Genomic DNA, 19534 nt, shown 5'->3' with positions numbered 1-19534 from the left:
ACCTCTGTTCTTAAAAACTTTCAAAGGAGGAAATAGTCAACTCTTCCTAGGTAGACTGTTCCATTACTTTGCTATTCCTCTAACTAATTTCCCCCCTACCCCTAATATTTAGGATATTAGATCCAGAACTCTCTTGGTATAAATTAATCCAGTCTTTTCTTGGTAGTTTTGATAGCAGTCTTGATAGTACTCAACTGATAACTATCCTCTTTATAACAGCCTTTTATGTAGTGAAGGCCTAAGACCCATTCAGTCATCTGTCTCCAAGACCAGACATTCCAGTTCTTTGGAGAATGTTTCCCAAAACTCTTATTCTTTTTGCTATCAGGCGTCAGAGCAGTAGGCAAGCAGACAAGTCCCCAGCTGGCCCTGGTTGCTATGTGGGACTGACTGCCTTCAACCGAGTCCCCTTAAGCAGCAGCCCTTTAAGCCCTCTGTGGGCTCTCAACGATGAAGATTTTCCTTCTGTCAGTGCTCCTGCTTTTTTATCACCAGTACTGTTCTTTTCTTCCTGGTCCTGATCCCTGACTGAGTATCCTAGTCTACTTCCTGCATTCTGTCCCCCTGTTCCCTGCTCTTGGGAATGAGGGGCTGCTGGGGGGGAGGGGGGGACAGGGAAGAAGCTACCCAGGGGAAAGAGGCTCCTGTGGAAGTAGGGTCTATGGGCAAAATTTACCCTGAGGAGGGAAGTTATTTGTGTTATGAAGCAGCTTGCTCATGTTTTTGTTCTGTTTGTATCAGAGGACTGTGGCTATGAGGGTGGAGGAGGCCATGAACAGGGGTACCTAGGTGGCATTCCCTTGTTCCAGGAGCTAGCCTTGAGCTAAAGGGGCAGTAGCTGGTGCTCAGATTGAAATTACAAGAGAGGCTGCTGCCAAGGCAGGGCTGATACTTGGGACTTGAGGCCTTAAAGGGTATACAAAGGTTGAGGGTGTAGCCGGAGGAAAAGGGGATGACAGCTACAACAGCTGAGGCTCTGACAAGTTCTGAGAAGCCTACAGGAGTACTCCCTTCATGGGGAAGCACTCAAAGGGGTGTACGGGCCCCCAACCAGCAACCAGCAAAACTAACCTGCACTCTAGGGAACACCTCTCTCAACAACAATTAGAATAACATTAAAGGCATGGCAGACAAGAGACTGGAGGTGAGGTGGCACTGGGGGTAGGGCTCCTGGTGTCAGGGTAGCAGCACCCCCAAGGGTGCAAGCTACAGTCTCCACAGTGTTATCCATTACTAAGTCCACCTTTTTCCATTATCCAAATTATTATTTATGATTTGTAATACTGCATCTCCTGGGAGCCCTAAACATGAATCAGGAGAAAAAAATAATCCTTCAAAGAAGCCAGGGTAACCTCTCTCCCCAAAATCACTAACAGAATCCATGCTTACTCTAATGTGGGAAAAGAACCCTCATTTAAGAACCTTTTTTCCAAGTTAAGTTTCTAGTCATTCAGTAACAGCTCATTTGATACACTCTGCTCATTGTGGTGAGCCATGCAAACAGCAGTAAAATGGCATAGTATTTCTTTATTAGGGAATGCCTGCCAAGAATAGCATTACAAATTTTGATGTTGACAACCCAGACCAACTCTCCTTGCCAAAAAACACTCTGAAATGTTCCTAAACCTGAAGGTCTTCTGCATTCTGTTGCAACTTTCTGGTTTTTCTCTTCTACTTGAACTGAAAAGTTTTTACCTGGAATTTAAAGAGTTGCAGCCAGCTAACTAGCACACTTTTCTACTAATAAAAATCACCTTCAGAACTTCAGTACTCTACATACAACTACAGACAATAAGAACATTTGTTATAGTAGTGAGGTATCCTCCCTTATTGTCAACTATGTTGCTACCATCTTTCATGCAAAATATTGCAGTAACCAGCTAGAGTTAAATAATTATGTACTTAATTAGTTGTAGAATATCTGCTGAACAATGGGGGTGGGGAGCTGGGGGGGTGTCTACATGAAACACTTTATTGCACAGTAAAACATCACTATCTACAAGTGTGCAGCATTTACTGTGCAGTAGATTATTCTACTGCATGGTTGCTTATTGCCTGTAAATACTACCTGCCTACTACCTGTAAGTACTGTGCAGTAGCACACATGTAGACAGCTGACTGGGAGCAAATTGCTCCCAGTAAGCTCAGACAGCAGGGGTGGGGAAACTGTCTCTTCCCCCCAGGCAGCTGCTTCCCAGCCCCCTGCCTTGACAGGCTGATCAGAGCATGGGGCTGGGAAAATGTCCCCTCCCCCAGCTGCTACTTCCTAGCCCCATGCCCAGATCTGCAGATTGGGACAGGGCGCTGGGAGACAGTGCCCTGGAGACACTGACACCCAGAGAAGCCTGGAGCTCCCCTTGGCTGCTGTAGGGGGGCACAGGAGGCCTGGAGTAGCCCTGCACTGTACTGTTATTCTTTGGAGTAAATGTGCTCCTATCCAAAGCAAAATTTTCCCAACGGGCACATGTGTAGATACCCTGCTGGGGAAAGCTTACTACACAGTAAGTTTACAGTGCATTAATAGTGTAGGATTCCTTATTAAGAGAGTCTTCATAATGTCTTTAATTTTTTAAGCTTCTGCTCCCCTGGACAATAAAACCCTGAAAATCAAGACTAGGAATTACATTTTGTTTTTTCCTTATCACTCCAGTGGCCATTTTCTGGTCATCTACAGGGCATTTTTGCCACTTAAGTACCAGGGGAATTCTAATCCTGGATGCATATGGATGACTATGTAGACATGCAGACTGGCAATAATGGAATGAAGGATGCCTCCCTTCTTTCCCCACAACTAGCTGAGTGGCTATGGCACTTACAAGGGAGCTGAAGATCCTGGGTTCCTCTCCAGAAGGAGTTTGAACTATGCTGTCTTTGTTTTCCTAGCAAAATATAACACCACATCACAGTTCAGCATTACTGAGGGCTTTCTCTAGTGCTCCCTTTGAACCTGGCCTCTTGAGATGAAGCCATGCAGGAGAGATGTGAGGCCATGAGAAAGGGCACAAGTTAGTAGCGGTGTGACTCAGTATGGTGACTGTTGGCTTGGAGGTATCCTGGGGTTCAGCGTTGTCCCATGTGGGGTAGAAGCTACCTACCACCTGACCTTTTTATTCTATTACTATATTAGCAACTCAGCTTCAAAAGGAGCATGAAGAAAGCAGCAAGTAATGACTGACCTGAAGGGTGGTGGCTAGAGTGCTGTGCTAGAAGGTCAGATACACCCAGGTTCATGCCCTCTGGGTGACGGGGTCCTAGAGTCCAAGTTTCCTAGGTGAGTGCTGTAGCCTGTGAACTATGGAGACAAAAGAGGAATGTGAATACTTATTCACTCTTTTGTTCAGTAGTCATGGGTTTTGGCTGATTCCATTTTCAAGTGTCTTAGGCTACTAAGGGTGTGTATATGTGCTATGGCTACTACTGGACGTGCTCAGCCTCCGTGATTATGTAGTTATGCAGTCATACATGTGTTCTTGGTTATACATTCAGAAACAGAATTCCCATGGGCATGAAAGGGTCAAAAATGGACACGTAGAGCCCTGCTATGCATTCAAATTAAAGTGAGATAAAAAACAGCTACAGAGTTGTTACATATTTTCAAGCACTAATTTCCAAGCACTGATTATGAATGGATATAAACTGTTGAGGAAGGACAGGCAGGGGAGAAGAGGAAGAGGAGGAGGAAGAGTAAAAGAGCTGTAAGCTTGCCTCTGGGTTAGGGTCAGAGGAGAGAGCAACAATGGTGATGTGATGGTGGGGTTCTGCTATAGACCACCAGACCAAGAGGAAGTGATGAATGATGCTTTTTTCACATGACTAGCAGAAGTTTCCCAATCACAGGCCCTGGTTCTCATGGGGGACTTCAATCACCCTGACATCTACTGGGGGTGACAATATGGCAGTGCATAGGCAATCCAGGGAGTTTTTGGAGAGTGTCGGGGACAATTTCATGGTTCAATTGCGGAAGCAAGCAATTAGGGGTCATGCTCTTCTTGACCTGCTGCTCACAAACAGGGAAGAATTGGTGGGGAATTTAGTAGTGGATGGCAACTTGGGCAACAGTGACCATGAGATGATTGAGTTTAGGATCCTGAGGAAAAGAAGGATGGAAAGGAGCAGAGTAAGGCTCTTGGACTTCAGAAAAGCAGACTTTGACTCCCTCCAGGAACTGATGGGCAGGATCCCCTGGGAGGCCATGTCTGAGGGGAAAGGAGTTTAGGAGAGCTGGCTGTACTTTAAATACACCTTACTGAGTGTGCAGGAAGACTAGCAAGTATGGCAGAAGAACAGCTTGGCTTAGCAGAGAACTTCAATAAGCTAAATCACAAAAAAGAAGCTTATAAGAAGTGGAAACTTGGACAAATAACTAGGGAGGAGTATAAGAGCACTGCTCAGGCACGCAGGGATGAAATCAGGAAGGTCGAAGTGCAGTTGAAGTTCCAGCTAGCAAGGGATGTGAAGGGTAACAAGAAGGGTTTCTATTAGTATGTCAGTAAGAAGAGGAGGAGCAGGGAAAGTGTGGGTACCTTACTAAATGGGGGATGCAACCTAGAGGATGAAGAAAAGGCTGAAGTGCTCAATGCCTTTTTCACCCCAGTCTTCACAGGCAAGGTCAGTTTCCAAACTACTGCATCTGGCAGCAGTTTGGGGAGAAGGTTAGCAGCCAACAGTGGCAAAAAACAGTTTAGGGCAGTGATCTCCAACCTTTTTAAGTACCAGATCCCTTTTTTAATTAAAGTACAACCCAGGATCTACCACCCTCTCCCCTACCTGTGCCCAGCAGGTAAGTCTGTGTGGAGGGAAGAAGGGGGGGCAGATCGAGGCAGAGGGAAAAAAATTATTTGGAGGGGAAGTTATTTGTGCTTCCCCAGCAGGTAAGTCTGTGGGGGAAGGGGTGGGGGGAGGGGAAAGGGCCATGGGGGTGCAGATCGAGACCCCAGAAGTGAGAGAGCAGGGCATAGGCATGAGCAGGGGCTGGGGTGAGTGGGGCCCTGGCTGGGCTGAGTGGTGGGACAAGTGGAGGCTCAGGGTGCACATGCCCCCCTGACCTGTGCATGGGGCGGAGGCAGTTGCCGCTGAACACTGTGCTTTGCTCCCTGCTGCAGCTGCCTCATGCCCCCTGCCTGCCCAGTGGTATGATGCACGTGGTGTCATGCAGCTCTTGGGGCAACGGCAGAGGCTTCCACCCCACGTGCAAATAGGAGGGGTACATGCTGTGGGGGAGCACAGGTTGTTGCTGTGGGCTGGGCCAGGCTTTTCCCAGCTGGGAGCTGAGCCACACTGTGCCCACCATGCAGCAGCAGCTGCCTCCACCCTGCACACAGATGTGGGGGGTATGCACAGCAGTGGAAGATGTATACAATGTTGGGAAACCCCCATGCCCCTGGACAAGCCACCCGGGCTCTGATCCTCCCAGCACCTGGACTGGCTGGGGCCCCACTTACCTCAGCACCTGCTCCGGCTTGTGCCCCACTCCCTCCCTCACAGCGGGGGCCTCTATCTGGCCCCCACCCCTCCCCTCCCCCACAGACTGATTTGCTGGCCTCAGCCCCCCAGCCTCAGATCAACTGCTCAAGGCTCCATGATTGACCAGTCAATCGCGATTGACTGGTTGGTGATCACTGGGTTAGGGACTATTTAGAAAAGCTAGATATATACAAGTCCACGGGGCTGGATAGGATGCACCTGAGGGAGTTGGCTGATGCACCTGCAGAGTCACTGAACATTTTTGAAAACTCACAGCCATTGGGAGAGGTCCTGACTGACTGGAAAGGGCAAATATAGTGCTCATATTTAAGAAAGGGAGAAAGGAGGATCCACAGAACTACAAACTGGTCAGCCTCACCTCATTCCCTGGAAAAATCATGGAGCAGGTCCTTAAAGAATCTATTTCTAAGCACTTGGAGGAGAAGGTGATGATTAGGAATAGTCAGCATGGATTCAACAAGGGTAATTCATGCCTTACCAACCTAATTGACTTCTATGATGAGATGTCTGGCTCTGTGGGTGCAGGGAGACCAATGGATGTGGCATACCTTGACTTTAGCAATGCTTTTGATGGGTCTCCCACAACATTCTCATAGGCAAGCTAAGGAAGTATGGGCTGGGTGAATGGACTGTAAGGTGGACAGAAATATGGCTGGAGCATCAGAATCAGAGGGTGGTAGTCAATGGCTCAATGTCAAGTGGAGTCAGGGGTCAGTCCTAGGGCCAGTTTCATTCAAGATCTTCATTAATGACCTGGAAAATGGCATGAAGAGCACCCTCTGCAGGTTTGCAGATGACACCAAGCTATGCGGAGTAGTAGGTATGCTGGACCAAAAGAAATCTCATGAGGTTCAATAAGGACAAATGCAAAGTCCTGCACTTAGGACGGAACAATCCCATGCACCAGTACAGGCTGAGGACTGACTGGCTTAGGCAGCAGCTCTTCAGAAAAGGATCTGGGGGTTACAGTGGACAATAAGCTGAATATCAGCCAACTGTGTGCCCTTGTTGCCAAGAAGACTAATGGCATACTGGATCTAATTGATAGGAGTGTTGCCAGCAGGTCAAAGGAAGCGACTATTTAGCACTGGTGAGGTCCCATCTGGAGTACTGTGTTCAGTTTTGGACCCCCCACTACAAAAAAGAAGTGGACAAATTGGAGAGAGTTCAGCAGAGGGCAACAAAAATGGATTGGGGGCTGGGGCATGTGACTTATGAAGAGAGGCTGAGGGAACTGGGCTTATTTTGTCTAGAGAAGAGAAAACTGAGAGAGGGTTTAATAGCAGCCTTCGACTACCTGAAGGGTGGTTCCAAAGACAGTAGAACTAAACTATTTTCAATGGTGGCAGATGATGGAAAAAGGGGCAATATCCGACCTAAACTTCCCTTGCTGAAACTTGAAACCATTGCCCCTTAGTTTTTCCTGATAGCTAACCTCTTACTAGGAGGGTAGTAAAACACTGAAACAATTTACCTAGAGAGGTTGTGGAATCTCCAACCTTGGAGATTTTTAAGACCTGGCTAGTAGGCCTGTGTGAGTAGGCAGCTATTTGATCCGGCTTCGGATCCAGCCGCTTCGGATGCCAGGGATCCAATCTGGAGCTCCAGACTGGGTTTCTGCTTTGATCCAGTTGATGGCTCTGAAGCTTTGGAGCCGCCTCAGAGATACGGCCATAAGATATAATGGGGAATCAATGAAATATCTATAACTTTGTTGTTTTTTGTCTGATTTGGATGAAACTTGCTGGGATGGTAGCCCCTGGTGAGGCTACAAAGCTTGCCAAGTTTCAAGAAGATCAGCACAGGGGTTTGGGGGGAACTGCACCCCAAATTCTTGAAAGCAAAACTCATGTCACGTGTACGTGTTAAGCCACAGTGTGGTGAAAACTGCAGAGGAGGTGGGCCCTGGTGAGGCCACAAATTCTGCCAAGTTTCAAGTTGAAAGGTGCAGGGGTTTGGGGGGAACTGCACCTCAAGCTGTGGACAAGCAAAACTCGTGACGTGGGTGACACTGTGTGTGTTAAGGCACAGCAGGGTGAAAGCTTCAGGGATGGTAGCCCCTGCTGTGGCCACAAAACCTGCCAGCTGTCAAGAAGATAGGTACAGGGCTTCTGGGTTCTGAGGCCCTGCACCTCTAGCTGCTGACAGGCAAAACTTGTAACATGGGTGCTTGTGAGACTGTCTGTCTCTGTCTTGGGGCACAGGGGGGTGAAAACTGCAGAAGTGATAGCCCCTGCTGAGGTCATGAAGCCTGCAAGCTATCAAGGTGATAGGTGTTGGGGCTTCTGGGCTCTGGTGCCCGGCACCTCTAGGGGCTGACAGGCAAAACTCATGACATGGGTGCTTGTGCAACTGACTGTCTCTGTCTTGGGGCAGTTGATTGTCTGTGTTGATTATTTCCTCTCCTTAGGCTGTGGTCTTGTAGGTGTTAATCAATGTTAATTAACTGGTTACATTAATTAGCAGTTATGTATTGTGCTGGTCCCTGAGTGAATCATGATTGATTGGTAACTGGTAACACAGTAGCTTAGCAGCCAGGCCTGCAGTAGGTTCCCCCCGCCCCAAGACAGACAGACAGTTGCACAAGCACCCATGTCACAAGTTTTGCCTGTCAGCAGCCACAGAAGGCCCAGCAAGGCCCCAGAACCCAGAAGCCCTGCAGCTATCTCCTTGACAGCAGGCAGGTTTCATGGCCGCAGCAGGGGCTACCATCCCTGAAGCTTTCACCCTGCTGCACCTTAACACACACAATGTCACCCATGTCATGAGTTTCGCTTGTCTGCAGCTTGAGGTGCAGTTCCTCCCAAACCCCTGCACCTACCTCCTTGAAACTTGGAAGGCTCTGTGATCTCACCAGGGGCTACTACCCCTGCAGTTGCCACCCCCTTGCATTGTAACACATTCACGTGATGTGAGTTTTGCATTCAGGAATTTGGGGTACAGTTCCCCTGAACCTCTACACCGATCTTCTTGAAACATGGCAGGCTTCAGGCTCTCTGTAGAGGCTACAACCCCTGCAAATTTCATCCAAATCAGACAGAAAACAACAAAGTTATAGATTTAATTGTTTCCTCATTATACCCTATGGCCAGATCTCCGAAGAGGCACCGAAGCTTTTCCAAACCACTTTGGAAATTCCAAACCACTTCAGAAAGCCTAATGAAGCCAGTGCTTCGATCCAGACATGCTGCTTCAGATGCCAAAGTGTCCAAAGCTTCTCTGGATCTGAAGCACTATCCGAAGACTCGCACAGCCCTACTGGCTAGACAAAGCCTTGGCTGTGTTGATATAGCTGGGGATGTTCCTGCTTTGAGCAGGGGATTGGACTAGATGACCTCCCGAAGTCCCTTGCAACCCTAATTTTCTATGATTCTAATTTTATAGCTGGACAGTCATTTTATTGCATTTTAATTTCTTTGAATGTGTGGCTGGTCTAAATTTATTGTGCAATTAGCCAGTTAATTATGTAATATATGTTATGTAGCAGGGGCCTTGGATGAACGAGAAAGAACTGAATCTAAGTCCTCTGCATTGTAAAACTATTAGACCGTCCTGCTCATTTGATGCTAAAAATTGGCCCCAATAGCTGACAACCAGAACAACAGCGGGCACTCCCTTGGATAATCTGAAAGAGAAGATTATTGGAGCTAATCAAAAGTCAGGCAAGCCAGGTTAGCAGACGCATCAGCAGGTTATACAGAGAAGCTCTTTCCAGGGCTGTGGGTAGTATTGGTTGGGGACTGTGTGTACCCACTCCCATCTTCTCAAATTTCTATCCATATGTTACAAAAAGTGTTCTGAGAGAATACAAATGTTAAAATACTAAATAAAGGCTTCTAGAAAAAAAACTACACCAAACCTATGTTATACAATATTTATAAAATTTATTTTCATGAAAGTCACTAATTAATAGTTTGCATATATATTCTCAGAAAATGTTCATGACTGAAGGAGAAGCCTGGACCTGGCAAGACTGTAATCCAATCAAGCTACTTTTGTTGCTAAATCATACTATTAGGTCTTGTCATCAATGGCTGTTTGTAGAAATGTGTTCACTGTTTTCTGAACTGTGTCATCTGATGTATGTCATAGGTTTGAATCAAATTTCAATTTGAAGTAAGGGTTAATAGATGATCACAGACCAGTAGCCTGTGTGCTTGGGCAGGGCTGGGCACTTAGTCAGGACACTTATATTGGTGAGGATTTGTTGGCACATTTGACTTTGTGAAAGTGTTACTTTGTACGTGATAGTCTCTGCTGTGTTGCAAAAACCCAACTGAGTTTCCCTTGAGGGGACTGATATATGCAGTGCTTATGTGCATTCCTAAGGAATGCTTACCTGGGTTCCTAAGGACTGTTTTCCCTAAAAGCAATGCAGTATATACATATTAATTAATACAGTTTATATTTTCTAATTCAAGATGTCCTAATCTGCCTTAACTTTAATCCTCATTCAGTGAGGATTAGTTAATTTGGACCGGAGCCAATTTTAATTCAGACTACAGAGATCCACATGTATACAGTGGCAGCAACAGTCCAGATTAAACCTAGGAAAATGTAAAGTCTATAAATGACCAATGATTTTACTGTGTGCAAATCAATGCACTGACATCAGTGAAGAATAGCTTTAGAGAAAAATACTGAAAAAAGAGTCATCCTACCATTTTCAGTTTCTTTTTTTTAAATTATGTCAGGGAGAGGGTGGCTTGTTTTCTTCCTCTCATCAAGCATATCTTCCTTTCCTAGTTGTCTATGGGGCCAACTTCAAAATGAGGGCTTGAGGGTGCTCTTTGCAATGCCAAACCCTTTGGGGGCCAACCTTTTTGTCACAAATGAGCCCTGCACTCTCCTCCAAGTGCCATTTAAATCCTCTTCCCCTCTACGATCTGCTGCTCTGCTTTCTGCTCCCGGTCCTGTGTTCCTTGCCTGATTTTCTGCTTTGCTTTCTCTTTCCTTACCTGTCTGACTCTGTACTACCTTATCCCCTCCCTGATCTGTTGTTGCCATGTAGAGGCTGCCCATGCCACTTATGGCACCCACACCATATATTGGCCACACCTAACCAAAGACCTGGTGGTTAAAGTACTTTCCTATGAAGTGGGAGATATAGGTTCAACCCCCTCCCCCACACCCTCCTACTTTCTAGGCAAGTGCATTAACCATTAGGATCTTGGGCTGAAAGGAGAGAGACCTGTAGGCGCTGCCTCGTTCATTTTACTTCCAGTAGGTTCACTTATGTAGCCTTTTTAGGAGGAAATGGAATCCAAACCCTGTACAAATGTCAAAAGCTGCAGTTATGCAGATATAAGAACCTCTCACTGGTAGGTACATGAAGGTGAAACAGCATTTAGCCCTATAGTGCTCCCCAACCTTTCAGGTAAGTACATTTTACTGTTTAAGAGGATTATAAGCACTAACACCTGTTTTTGCATATACAGTGGTTTGCAAATGCTCGTATATTACTTTATTACCAACACCCAATAAAAGGGAGCAAACAATTCTGACACTTACATTTCTTTCTGGGCAGAAGGAGGAAGTTAGTAGCAGTGAACTGAATCTTACACAGTGCTGAGTGCTTTGGCTTGGAGTCAGCATAACCTTTAGGCCTAGGCTTTGTTTTAAGAAAATGAGTACGCTCATTGAACTACTCTTATTCCCAAAGTACAGTTCTTGCTTAAGAACTCTTCAGGATCAGAATAAGACTGCTCTGTAACTCACAGGCTTGAGTTCTGCTTTCCATGTTAAGAGTGCATTCCTGTCCAGAAATGTTATATCAGAAATGTCCTGTCTGGTCATTACAGTACCTGTTGTTAAGGCCTCCTTCATCTTTATAGCACAGAAGGGCTGTAGCTGCTCCTCCTGATTCTCCACTGGTCCCAACTCAAATGAGTTGAAAGATATTCGCAAGAATGGAGCCATTGCTCACAATACCAGCCAACACCTAGGTGGATAAAGGAGAATGTAAATCCTAGGGTAAAAAAATTGGTTAAGAAAAAGAAAACAGTCACAAGATTCCTCAAATGTCAAAACAGTATGATCTAGTATCTAAATTTGAGCCTGTCAGTTGTGTAAATTTGTTGATTTGGGCACAAAACTTGCATGGTAAAAATTTGGGGGCATTTTTGAGAACGTAAACATAAGTTGATCAGAATATAGTAAGCCAAACCTACATATGACAAGAAAAAATATTTGCTTGAGAGATAAGATTTAAGAGAACCTCCACGAAATATAGTGGTGGATTTACAATCTGTAGCTGCACTTGTCTAAATATTGTCTCTTAGAGTAGAATTCTATTTCCTTTTGTGTGCCTGCCCGGCAGCTTTTTAGCTGCATATCTGGGCCTTTTCACACTTACCTCTGCACTTTGAATGTGTAATTGTGTGTGTTTGCGTGTGTAGTCTGAGAATGCACAGTACAATACACACTGGCCAGGCAGGTACTTGGCTATGTTTGTGCATGCCTGAGTGTAAGTCACAGAAAAAATTATAAGAAGCAGGTCCCTCTATGTATTAGCCACAATGGCTTTTCAACAGGGAAGCAGGAGATCTGGATTGTGGGCCCATCTTTCACTTCTTACTACCTGTACATTAACTATAACACCTCAGGTTAGGTTATATCCAGAGTAGTGGTGTAATAAGCAGAGTTGATGCCTGGGGCAACCCTCCAGTTGTTGCTTTTAAAGCAGGAACAACAGCAACCAGAAATTGTTCTGCCTGGCTATGGTGCTAGGGTGTGACCGCTGCAAAGATGGGGGGTAATCTGATACCCTTCTTAACTTGGCACCCAAGATGGATACTGCTCTCACCCAACCCTAATTATACTCCTGCTTCAGGGTCTTCCCCAGAGCTCCTTTTTAAGTTCAGCCACTGCCCCTTGGGTTTACCAGTCATTAGATAAAGTGGATAAAGGACAATACAAGGAAACTTTTACCCTGCTGAAACTAATGGTCCTAGCTAGAACATAGCCCCTCCCCTTTCCACCATTAAGAACATTTTCTCCCATTTAGAAGATTCTTTAAGTCTATCTGCTTCACCTATCCTTCATGTCTCTCCACGTACAAAGATCAAACAGAATTGGAAAAAACCTTACTTTTATAGATGGGATTTTGTTCATAGTGTACAAAATATGTTTTTAATTATTATTCAGTCTTGTGAAGGTGCAGCATTGTGCAACTGCAATGGCAGTCAAATGGAAAAAGGACACAGCTTGTATTGTTTAATACAGTCTCTGTTTTTAAAAGTGTGGAACTGAATCTATATTGTTCATCAACTTTCATAGACAACCGAGATGGGGTTAATATTTTCCTTCAGCATTGCGAAGTAATCACTGCAGCTCTTTCAACATGAATATGCTGTTTAAGTGGCCCATGTATCACAAGTCTGTATTTACTTTCTCGCTTTGTTAAATGCCCTCAGCAGAAAGCAGAATTAAAGAAGTTTAAAAAAAATATACTTCTCTGGCCCTGGCTGCCTGTCAAAGATGACAGGAGGCAGGGGCAGTAGGACTCAGGGGGAAGCTACTGGCAGGAACCAGCGGCAGCAGCAGCAAGGCCCGCCGCACCCCTTCCCCCCCATCCAGAAGCTCCTACCTAAGCAGAAGCTTCTCACCTAGGAGCCCAGGGCTGCTTCTTACCTCCCTCTGCTGGAAAGGGAAATTCAGATAAGAATGGGTGGAGGGAGGGGAAGATTGCCGGTGCAGCAAGACCCAGCTGGCACCATGCCGTTTCCAGCTAGCCGCATGGTGCTCCTGCTGCGTTGCATGGTTCCAGCCCTGCAGCCAGAACCGTGTGGTGCTGGAGCTGCAGGTATGGGGGGGGGAGGAGTAGCAGCGGGGGCTAGCATGGGGCCCCAGGGGTCAAGGCCAGCAGCAGCAGGAGAAAGCTGGGAGCTGGGGGGGGCGCTGGATCCTGCTGCATTTTGATTCTAGCATTGCAGGCAGGAACAGCAAACTGCCAGGATGTGCCGGCCATGCGGCAGCATGCCACTTAGCTCCTGGCTGCAAAGCTGGGATCACAGAACGCAGCCGGAACCAGCCCGGCCCCGCAGCTCCCAGCTTGCTCCTGCTGCCACCTCTACCGCAACGTATCTGCAGCTCCCACACTCACAGAGGGGGAAGCCCCACAGTGGAGCCCACTGCCTTCCCCGCCCCATGCTACACAGGTTCCCAGACTATCTGGAGTTGAGGGAGCCCTGTCCCCCACTTCCCTGTAGAGTCCAGCAGGGCTTCCCCTATGGCAGTGTGGGTGCTGCAGGTGAATTGCATGGAGCCTGTGACAGAGGCGGCCAGGCAGGCTCCGCTTCACACTCCCATGTGCAGCACTGCTCAGAGACGTACCCCACTGGACACCAGTCTCTGCACCAGGCACAAGTTCCCTAAGCCCCCCTGCCTACTGCTGCTGCCAGCAGCAGGGGCTGCATGCCATGAGGGGGAGTGTGGGGAGCCACAGCACCCCACAAACCTCACATACCCACACAACCCTCACCAACATGTACACACCCCCAACATATCCTATGCTCTCCCACACACCCCACCTTACACGCACCCCACATTCCCCCCACACAGTGAGACTATTTTTGAGTTATTATGCAATCCCTTCTACTTATAGTACACAAACACAAATCATGACAAATATTTTTGTAATCAAATTAAAATGTTATAGTAGATGTTTGACTTCTAGCGTACAATTCGGTTTTTTTTCTGGTTCTAAGATGCCAACCACCCTCCTAAAAAGAGTATTTCAGGGGGCAAGGAGACGGACTTCTGGTGGCAAAGATCAGGGGTTAGGGTGCAGGACTTCTGGTCCCAATATGGTGACTAGTGGGAGGGTCAACTGTCAAAGGGCGTGGTTACCTATACGGCCCAACAGCTTGCCCAAACTCGTTAAGCAGCCCTTCACCCAAAATAATTGCCCACCCCGGACTAAGACCAAATTCAGAAAGGAATCATGGAGCTTTTGAATAATAGGACTGAAACTAAAAGCATCAAAACATCTACAGTTGAAGAGATGATTAATTGCATTTTTTCTTAAACTACTGATGATGCATAAGATTCTGAATACAAATATATTAGGAAGGGTTCTGTACAAGCCATCATACAAAGGTAGTTTGTCAATCGTGTTATTGTCCATGAAGTCTCCTTTTTGATGATACAGCAGAGAAGGGCTGTCAAACTCATCTGGTCCTGTAGACCAGATGAGCCTAGCTGGGCCAGTCTGTGGGTTGGACAGGACTGACCGCCACCTGTGTAGTGCCCACAGTGCTGGGTCCTAGTGCTGCAGGCAGCACAGGAGGTTGGTCTGAGGCACTGCATGCAGCTCATGCCCTGGACCCTCTGTGCTATGTGTGGCACCAGGTCCAGACAATGCACCTAGGGTAATGCACACCTTGTGCCAGCCCTCAGGGCTATGTGCACAGCAACCCCTGGGGCCAGTGCATGAGTTGGAGGTGAAATTTGGGCCTGAGCTTATACTGGGAATGCCTGGTTCTAATTAGGTCAGTCAATGACCCTTATTTGACCTGGTACCTGCAGAGCATGTGCAAGAGCATACAGAGGCTGATAGAGAATGTCATGTGCACACCCATGAGCCAAGTGCAGAGGTCTGGTAGATGGACTGTACAACTCATATAAAAGGGACTTTTGATTGACAGATGGTGTGTAAGTGTGTGTCTGGGTACGTTGGTGCACAGCTGTGTATGAATGTGCTGTGAGCGTTGGTGGGTTTTATGAGGTATGTGGCAGTGAGGAAAAGAGTGGTGAGAGAAAAGCGTTGGATTGGAGCACGATGTGCAACTGTTCTGAAGCTAGATTACTGGATGGTTCAGCGAGAGTACCGTGGAGGTACACCGTAGCCCTCACGTCTGGTGAGACTCCAGAGGTTTCCTACTATTGTTTACTTTTGTACTTGTACTGTTATATTTACCTGTTTTCTGAATATTTAATAAACCATTTCATTCAAGTACCTATATATCTCAGTGTAAATTTTCCTTACTTAGCTATAGTATAATTAATTGTTGGGTTGATTGGGCGGTAACAGATACACCCTGGTCAACTTGTCAGCCAGTGCCGGGCCAAAAAACATTTTGTTTGGTCACCGGACTAGCGAGTCAGCCATTAATTATACAACCCTAATCAGATGCTAATTAAGTCTGGGTCCAACACATGATGCATGTGATACACAAGGTTGGACACAGCACTGCATGTGGCGCAATGGGTTTGGGAAGCAGGCTGCATTCACTGCCCTGGACTGACCCTCTGTGCTGCCTACAACACCAAATCCAGCCTGCACACCATGGGCAGTGTGTGCCCTGTGCTGGTCCCTGTGTGGTATAGAGCACACAGCCAGTTCAGCCCCATAGACTATATGCAGCACCCACCAACTCCAGGGCTCGCTATGCATGCAGCACAAGGAGACTGGCATGGGGCATATGCTGCCTGCCTGCAGTATGCAAGCTGGACCCCACACCACATGTCGCACAGAGAGTCTGGGGTGCAGACTGCATGCGCTGCCTTGTGCTGGCCCCTTGTGTTCCGTGCACCACGCATGGCACCAGATCCAGCCCATGGGGCATATGTTTGACATCTCTGCATTACAGGATACGCTCAGATACTGAGATGTCATTAAAAAAAGAAAAAAATTAGGGCTGTGTGGAATTTCACTAAATGTTTTGTTTTGAACCTGTTTCAACACATTTCAAGCTCAAAACAGCGGAATTGAAATGTTTCAAAGCTTTTTGTTTCATCTCTGAAGAAAAATAAGGGCACACAAAACATTCTGAAAGTTTTGAAACATTTCAAGTTTTGAAGCAGCTCAGTGGCGGTGGGGGGAACGAGAGAAAGCCAGGGCTGCGCTCCAAGCAGCTCTGCAGCCCCACCAAGCACAGCCCAGCGGCAGGAGGCAGAACGCAGCCCTGGCTCTGCCTGCCTCTCACCGCCACGCTGTGCTCTGAGCGGCTTTGCAGCCTCATGGAGTGCAGCCTGCCAGCAGGAGGCGGGCAGAGCCAGGGCTATGTTCCACCTCCTGCCACTGGGCTGAGCTCCCGGAGCCCACCACCAGTCCCTGGCGGCAGCCTCCTGTCATTTGTTGCAAATCCAGGGGCCCACACCCCCGGAAGGAGTCCAGCGCAGCCCTCCCAGGGGTGTGGGCCCCTGGATCTGCACGTCAGATGACAGGAGGCTGCCACTGCCGGCAAGTGTCAGGAGTTTTGCTTTTTGCTGTGTGAGGTGCAGTTTCTGAGAAACTACTGCACCTACCTACTTGAAACTTGGCAGGCTTCATGCCCTCAGAAGGGGCGGAATTTCCCAGCAATTTTCATCCAAATCAGGCAAGAAATGACAAAGTTTTAGGCATTTTCATGATTCCCCATTATAGCCTATGGGCAAAACGTCGAAACGCATCAAAACAGTGAAACAGTTTCAATGAAATGAAATGGGACAGTGCTTCAAAATGATGAAATGAAACATTGTCCCTTTGAAATGACAAAATGAATGTTGAAATGAAAAGATGGTGTTTTGCACAGCCCTAAAAGAAATTACATCATGATACTTAAGTGCAGACCGATGAATTCTGATTTCTTCCATTAGAGAATGTAGACCCAATTTTGATAGCACTTAAAACAAAAAAAATAACTGTCCTAGACAACAGAGTCTAGAGTATTCACACCAGTGGAACACTAAGGTTAGAAACTGGCTTTTCTTATTTCAATCCTACAACTCACTGTAGTCAACTGAAATTGCATTGGCAGGAAAAATGCTGATATCCAACTAAAATTTAGTGAGATCACACCTATCTCTCTCTTTCAAAATAGAGAGAAGAGATCACAGTGCTCTGAGGATGGAGGGCAGCACTTTAATTAGAACAGCTTCAAGAGCAGCTCTAATTGAAATGTCACCATGTCTCAAGTATCGGCATCCCCATGCTTAAAAATGACAGTGGGAGTTCTTGAACTAAAGCTTGTTCAACAAGTATCCTGGTTTCCTGGTTAGAAGTCAGGATCAGATCATTTGCTCTATCTGGGATAAGGAAGGAATTGTACAGTCAGATCAGTATGGACTGTGGATTTTTTTTCCTTCCTTTGTAGTGAGAACATGCTGTTCTACCTTAGATCCCTTGCAAATACTTTTAACAACTTCCTGTCCTTTCACTGGCAGGGTACTGACAGTGTCCTTATCCCTCTGCTTTACCTCTGGCAAGGTAAGGTGTTCTTGGTGTTTTGGGGCATTGTGCCTCTTAGTTGAGTGAGCGAGTTGTTCATGTAGTGGCAAGAACAGGTTATACAAACACTTGTCCAGAATGGTTTAGTTGATCCCTACATGATCCTGCCTTGAGCAGGGAGTTGGACTAGATGAACCTCTGAGGCCCCTTCCAGCTCTCCTTTCAATGATTCTAGGTACTGACCAGGTCCCTCTTAGCTTGAGAAATCCAAAAATGGAAGGCCCATCTTTTCAATGGGATATGCAAAATACCAGTGACAGGTAAGTCAGCCCATGGTCAGAGAATGGTTGTGGAAAATGAAAGCAGAAATAATCTGGTATTTTCTGCAGCAGATTTCTAGAAGTACTATATTTGCAGTGAATAGCATATGCTGTTACATGTGCTCCCAGTAACATGGGAGCACCAGCAAGAATGCTTGTACCATAACAGCTGCTGCAGCCACCAACTACATGGGAGCACTTAGAACAGCTGAGAGAGCAGCCTCTGCAGGATGGTAGCAAAGGGGTGGGCAAAATATGGCCTGTGGGCCATACCCGGCCTCCTAAGTGGTTCTATCCAGCCCGCGGCAAGTCCCTCAGCTCTGCCTGGCCCAGACACCACTGTACCATGGTGCTTACAGTCAGTCCCACTGCCCCCAGGTGTGGAGGTGCTGCCTAGTGTGGAGTGCAACCCACTCTATCTCAGCACATGGGGTCAGGCGGTGTGGCCATCGGACTCAGGTTTCATAGACTGATAGACATTTGGGCTGGAAGGGACCTCAGAAGATCATTGAGTACAGCCTCTGCCCCAGGGGCAGGAAGTAAGCGGGAATCACAGGATCCCAGCAAGATAAACATCCAAATGTCTCTCAAAGGCATTCAAAGTAGGTGCTTGAACCACCTCCGGTGGCAGTCTATTCCAAACCTTGGGGGTTCAGACAGTAAAGAAGTTCTTCCTCATGTCCAGCCTGAAACAGTCACAGAGGAGTTTGTGATCGTTCGACTTTGCCATCCCTTGGGGCGCTCTGGTGAACAGACATTCCCCCAGATCCTTGTGAGCACCCCGATACACTTATAGGTGGTCACCAGATCACCCCTGAGCCTGCGCTTTTCCAGGCTGAAGTCCCATAGCTCTCAGCCTCTCATCATAAGGTCTGTTTTCCTGACCTCTGATTATGCGTGCGGTTCTCCTCTGCACTCTCTCAAGCTTCTGGGCTGTCCCTGTCATAGTAGGGCTCTCTCGCCCTCCCACTCCTGCTGCTGCTGCCAGTGTCTCTGCTGCTGCCACTGGACCTGGCCCTGCTGTCCAGGCACCCTGGCCTGTCTGCCCTGAACCCACTGCTGGGGGCACCAGAGAGTGTGAGGGTGGGGCCTCCATGGAGAGTGACCTGGAACCCCCATGGGCAGGGCACACTTAGCTGGCAGATATGACAGGTCTGCAGACAGGTGGGGAGTGGCATTCAGGAACGGGACAGTTGGGTGGGGCTGGGATTGTGAGGCAATGACAGTGTGGGCTCGGGCTGAGCCATGGTCTGTTCTCTGCCCACCCTTGCAACAGGTGTCAGTTCTGTGGGCAAAGACTAGCCCCTGACTGCAGAACCAGTGCTTGTCACAGGGACATGTGGGGAGCAGATCTTAGTTCTGCCCTGGGCCCACACCGTTACCACCCCATGATCCTAGCCCCAGCTCCGCCCACTTGTCCCACTAGTGAACACCGCTTCCCACTCACATCCCATCCACCTGGCTGAGTGCACTCTGCCCGCAGGGGTCTCAGGCCTGCCCTGGCACCCCCAGCAGTAGATGCAGGGAGGCTGTGTGTGTGTGTTTGTGTGTGTGTGTGTGTGTGTGTGTGTGTGTGTGT

General features: G+C 47.4%; 1 protein-coding gene across 3 annotated transcripts in view; it reads right to left on the bottom strand.

The window, feature by feature from the left end:
- PRKCD (protein kinase C delta) overlaps window positions 1-19534 on the bottom strand; it is a 136000-nt gene that overhangs the window by 57058 nt on the left and 59408 nt on the right. For all 3 annotated transcript variants that reach the window (XM_019547434.1, XM_019547433.1, XM_019547435.1), the window contains one exon: window positions 11289-11425. In XM_019547434.1, coding sequence (XP_019402979.1) covers window positions 11289-11403 — 115 coding nt within the window. In that variant the 5' untranslated portion in view covers window positions 11404-11425. The remainder of the gene's footprint in view (window positions 1-11288; window positions 11426-19534) is intronic.

Source organism: Crocodylus porosus, unplaced genomic scaffold (assembly GCF_001723895.1).
Source record: "Crocodylus porosus isolate Cpor-Errol unplaced genomic scaffold, CroPor_comp1, whole genome shotgun sequence".
Lineage (NCBI taxonomy): Eukaryota > Metazoa > Chordata > Crocodylia > Crocodylidae > Crocodylus > Crocodylus porosus.
The sequence above is the reverse complement of the archived record's forward strand: the minus strand, read 5'-3'. Positions and strand labels throughout refer to the sequence as shown.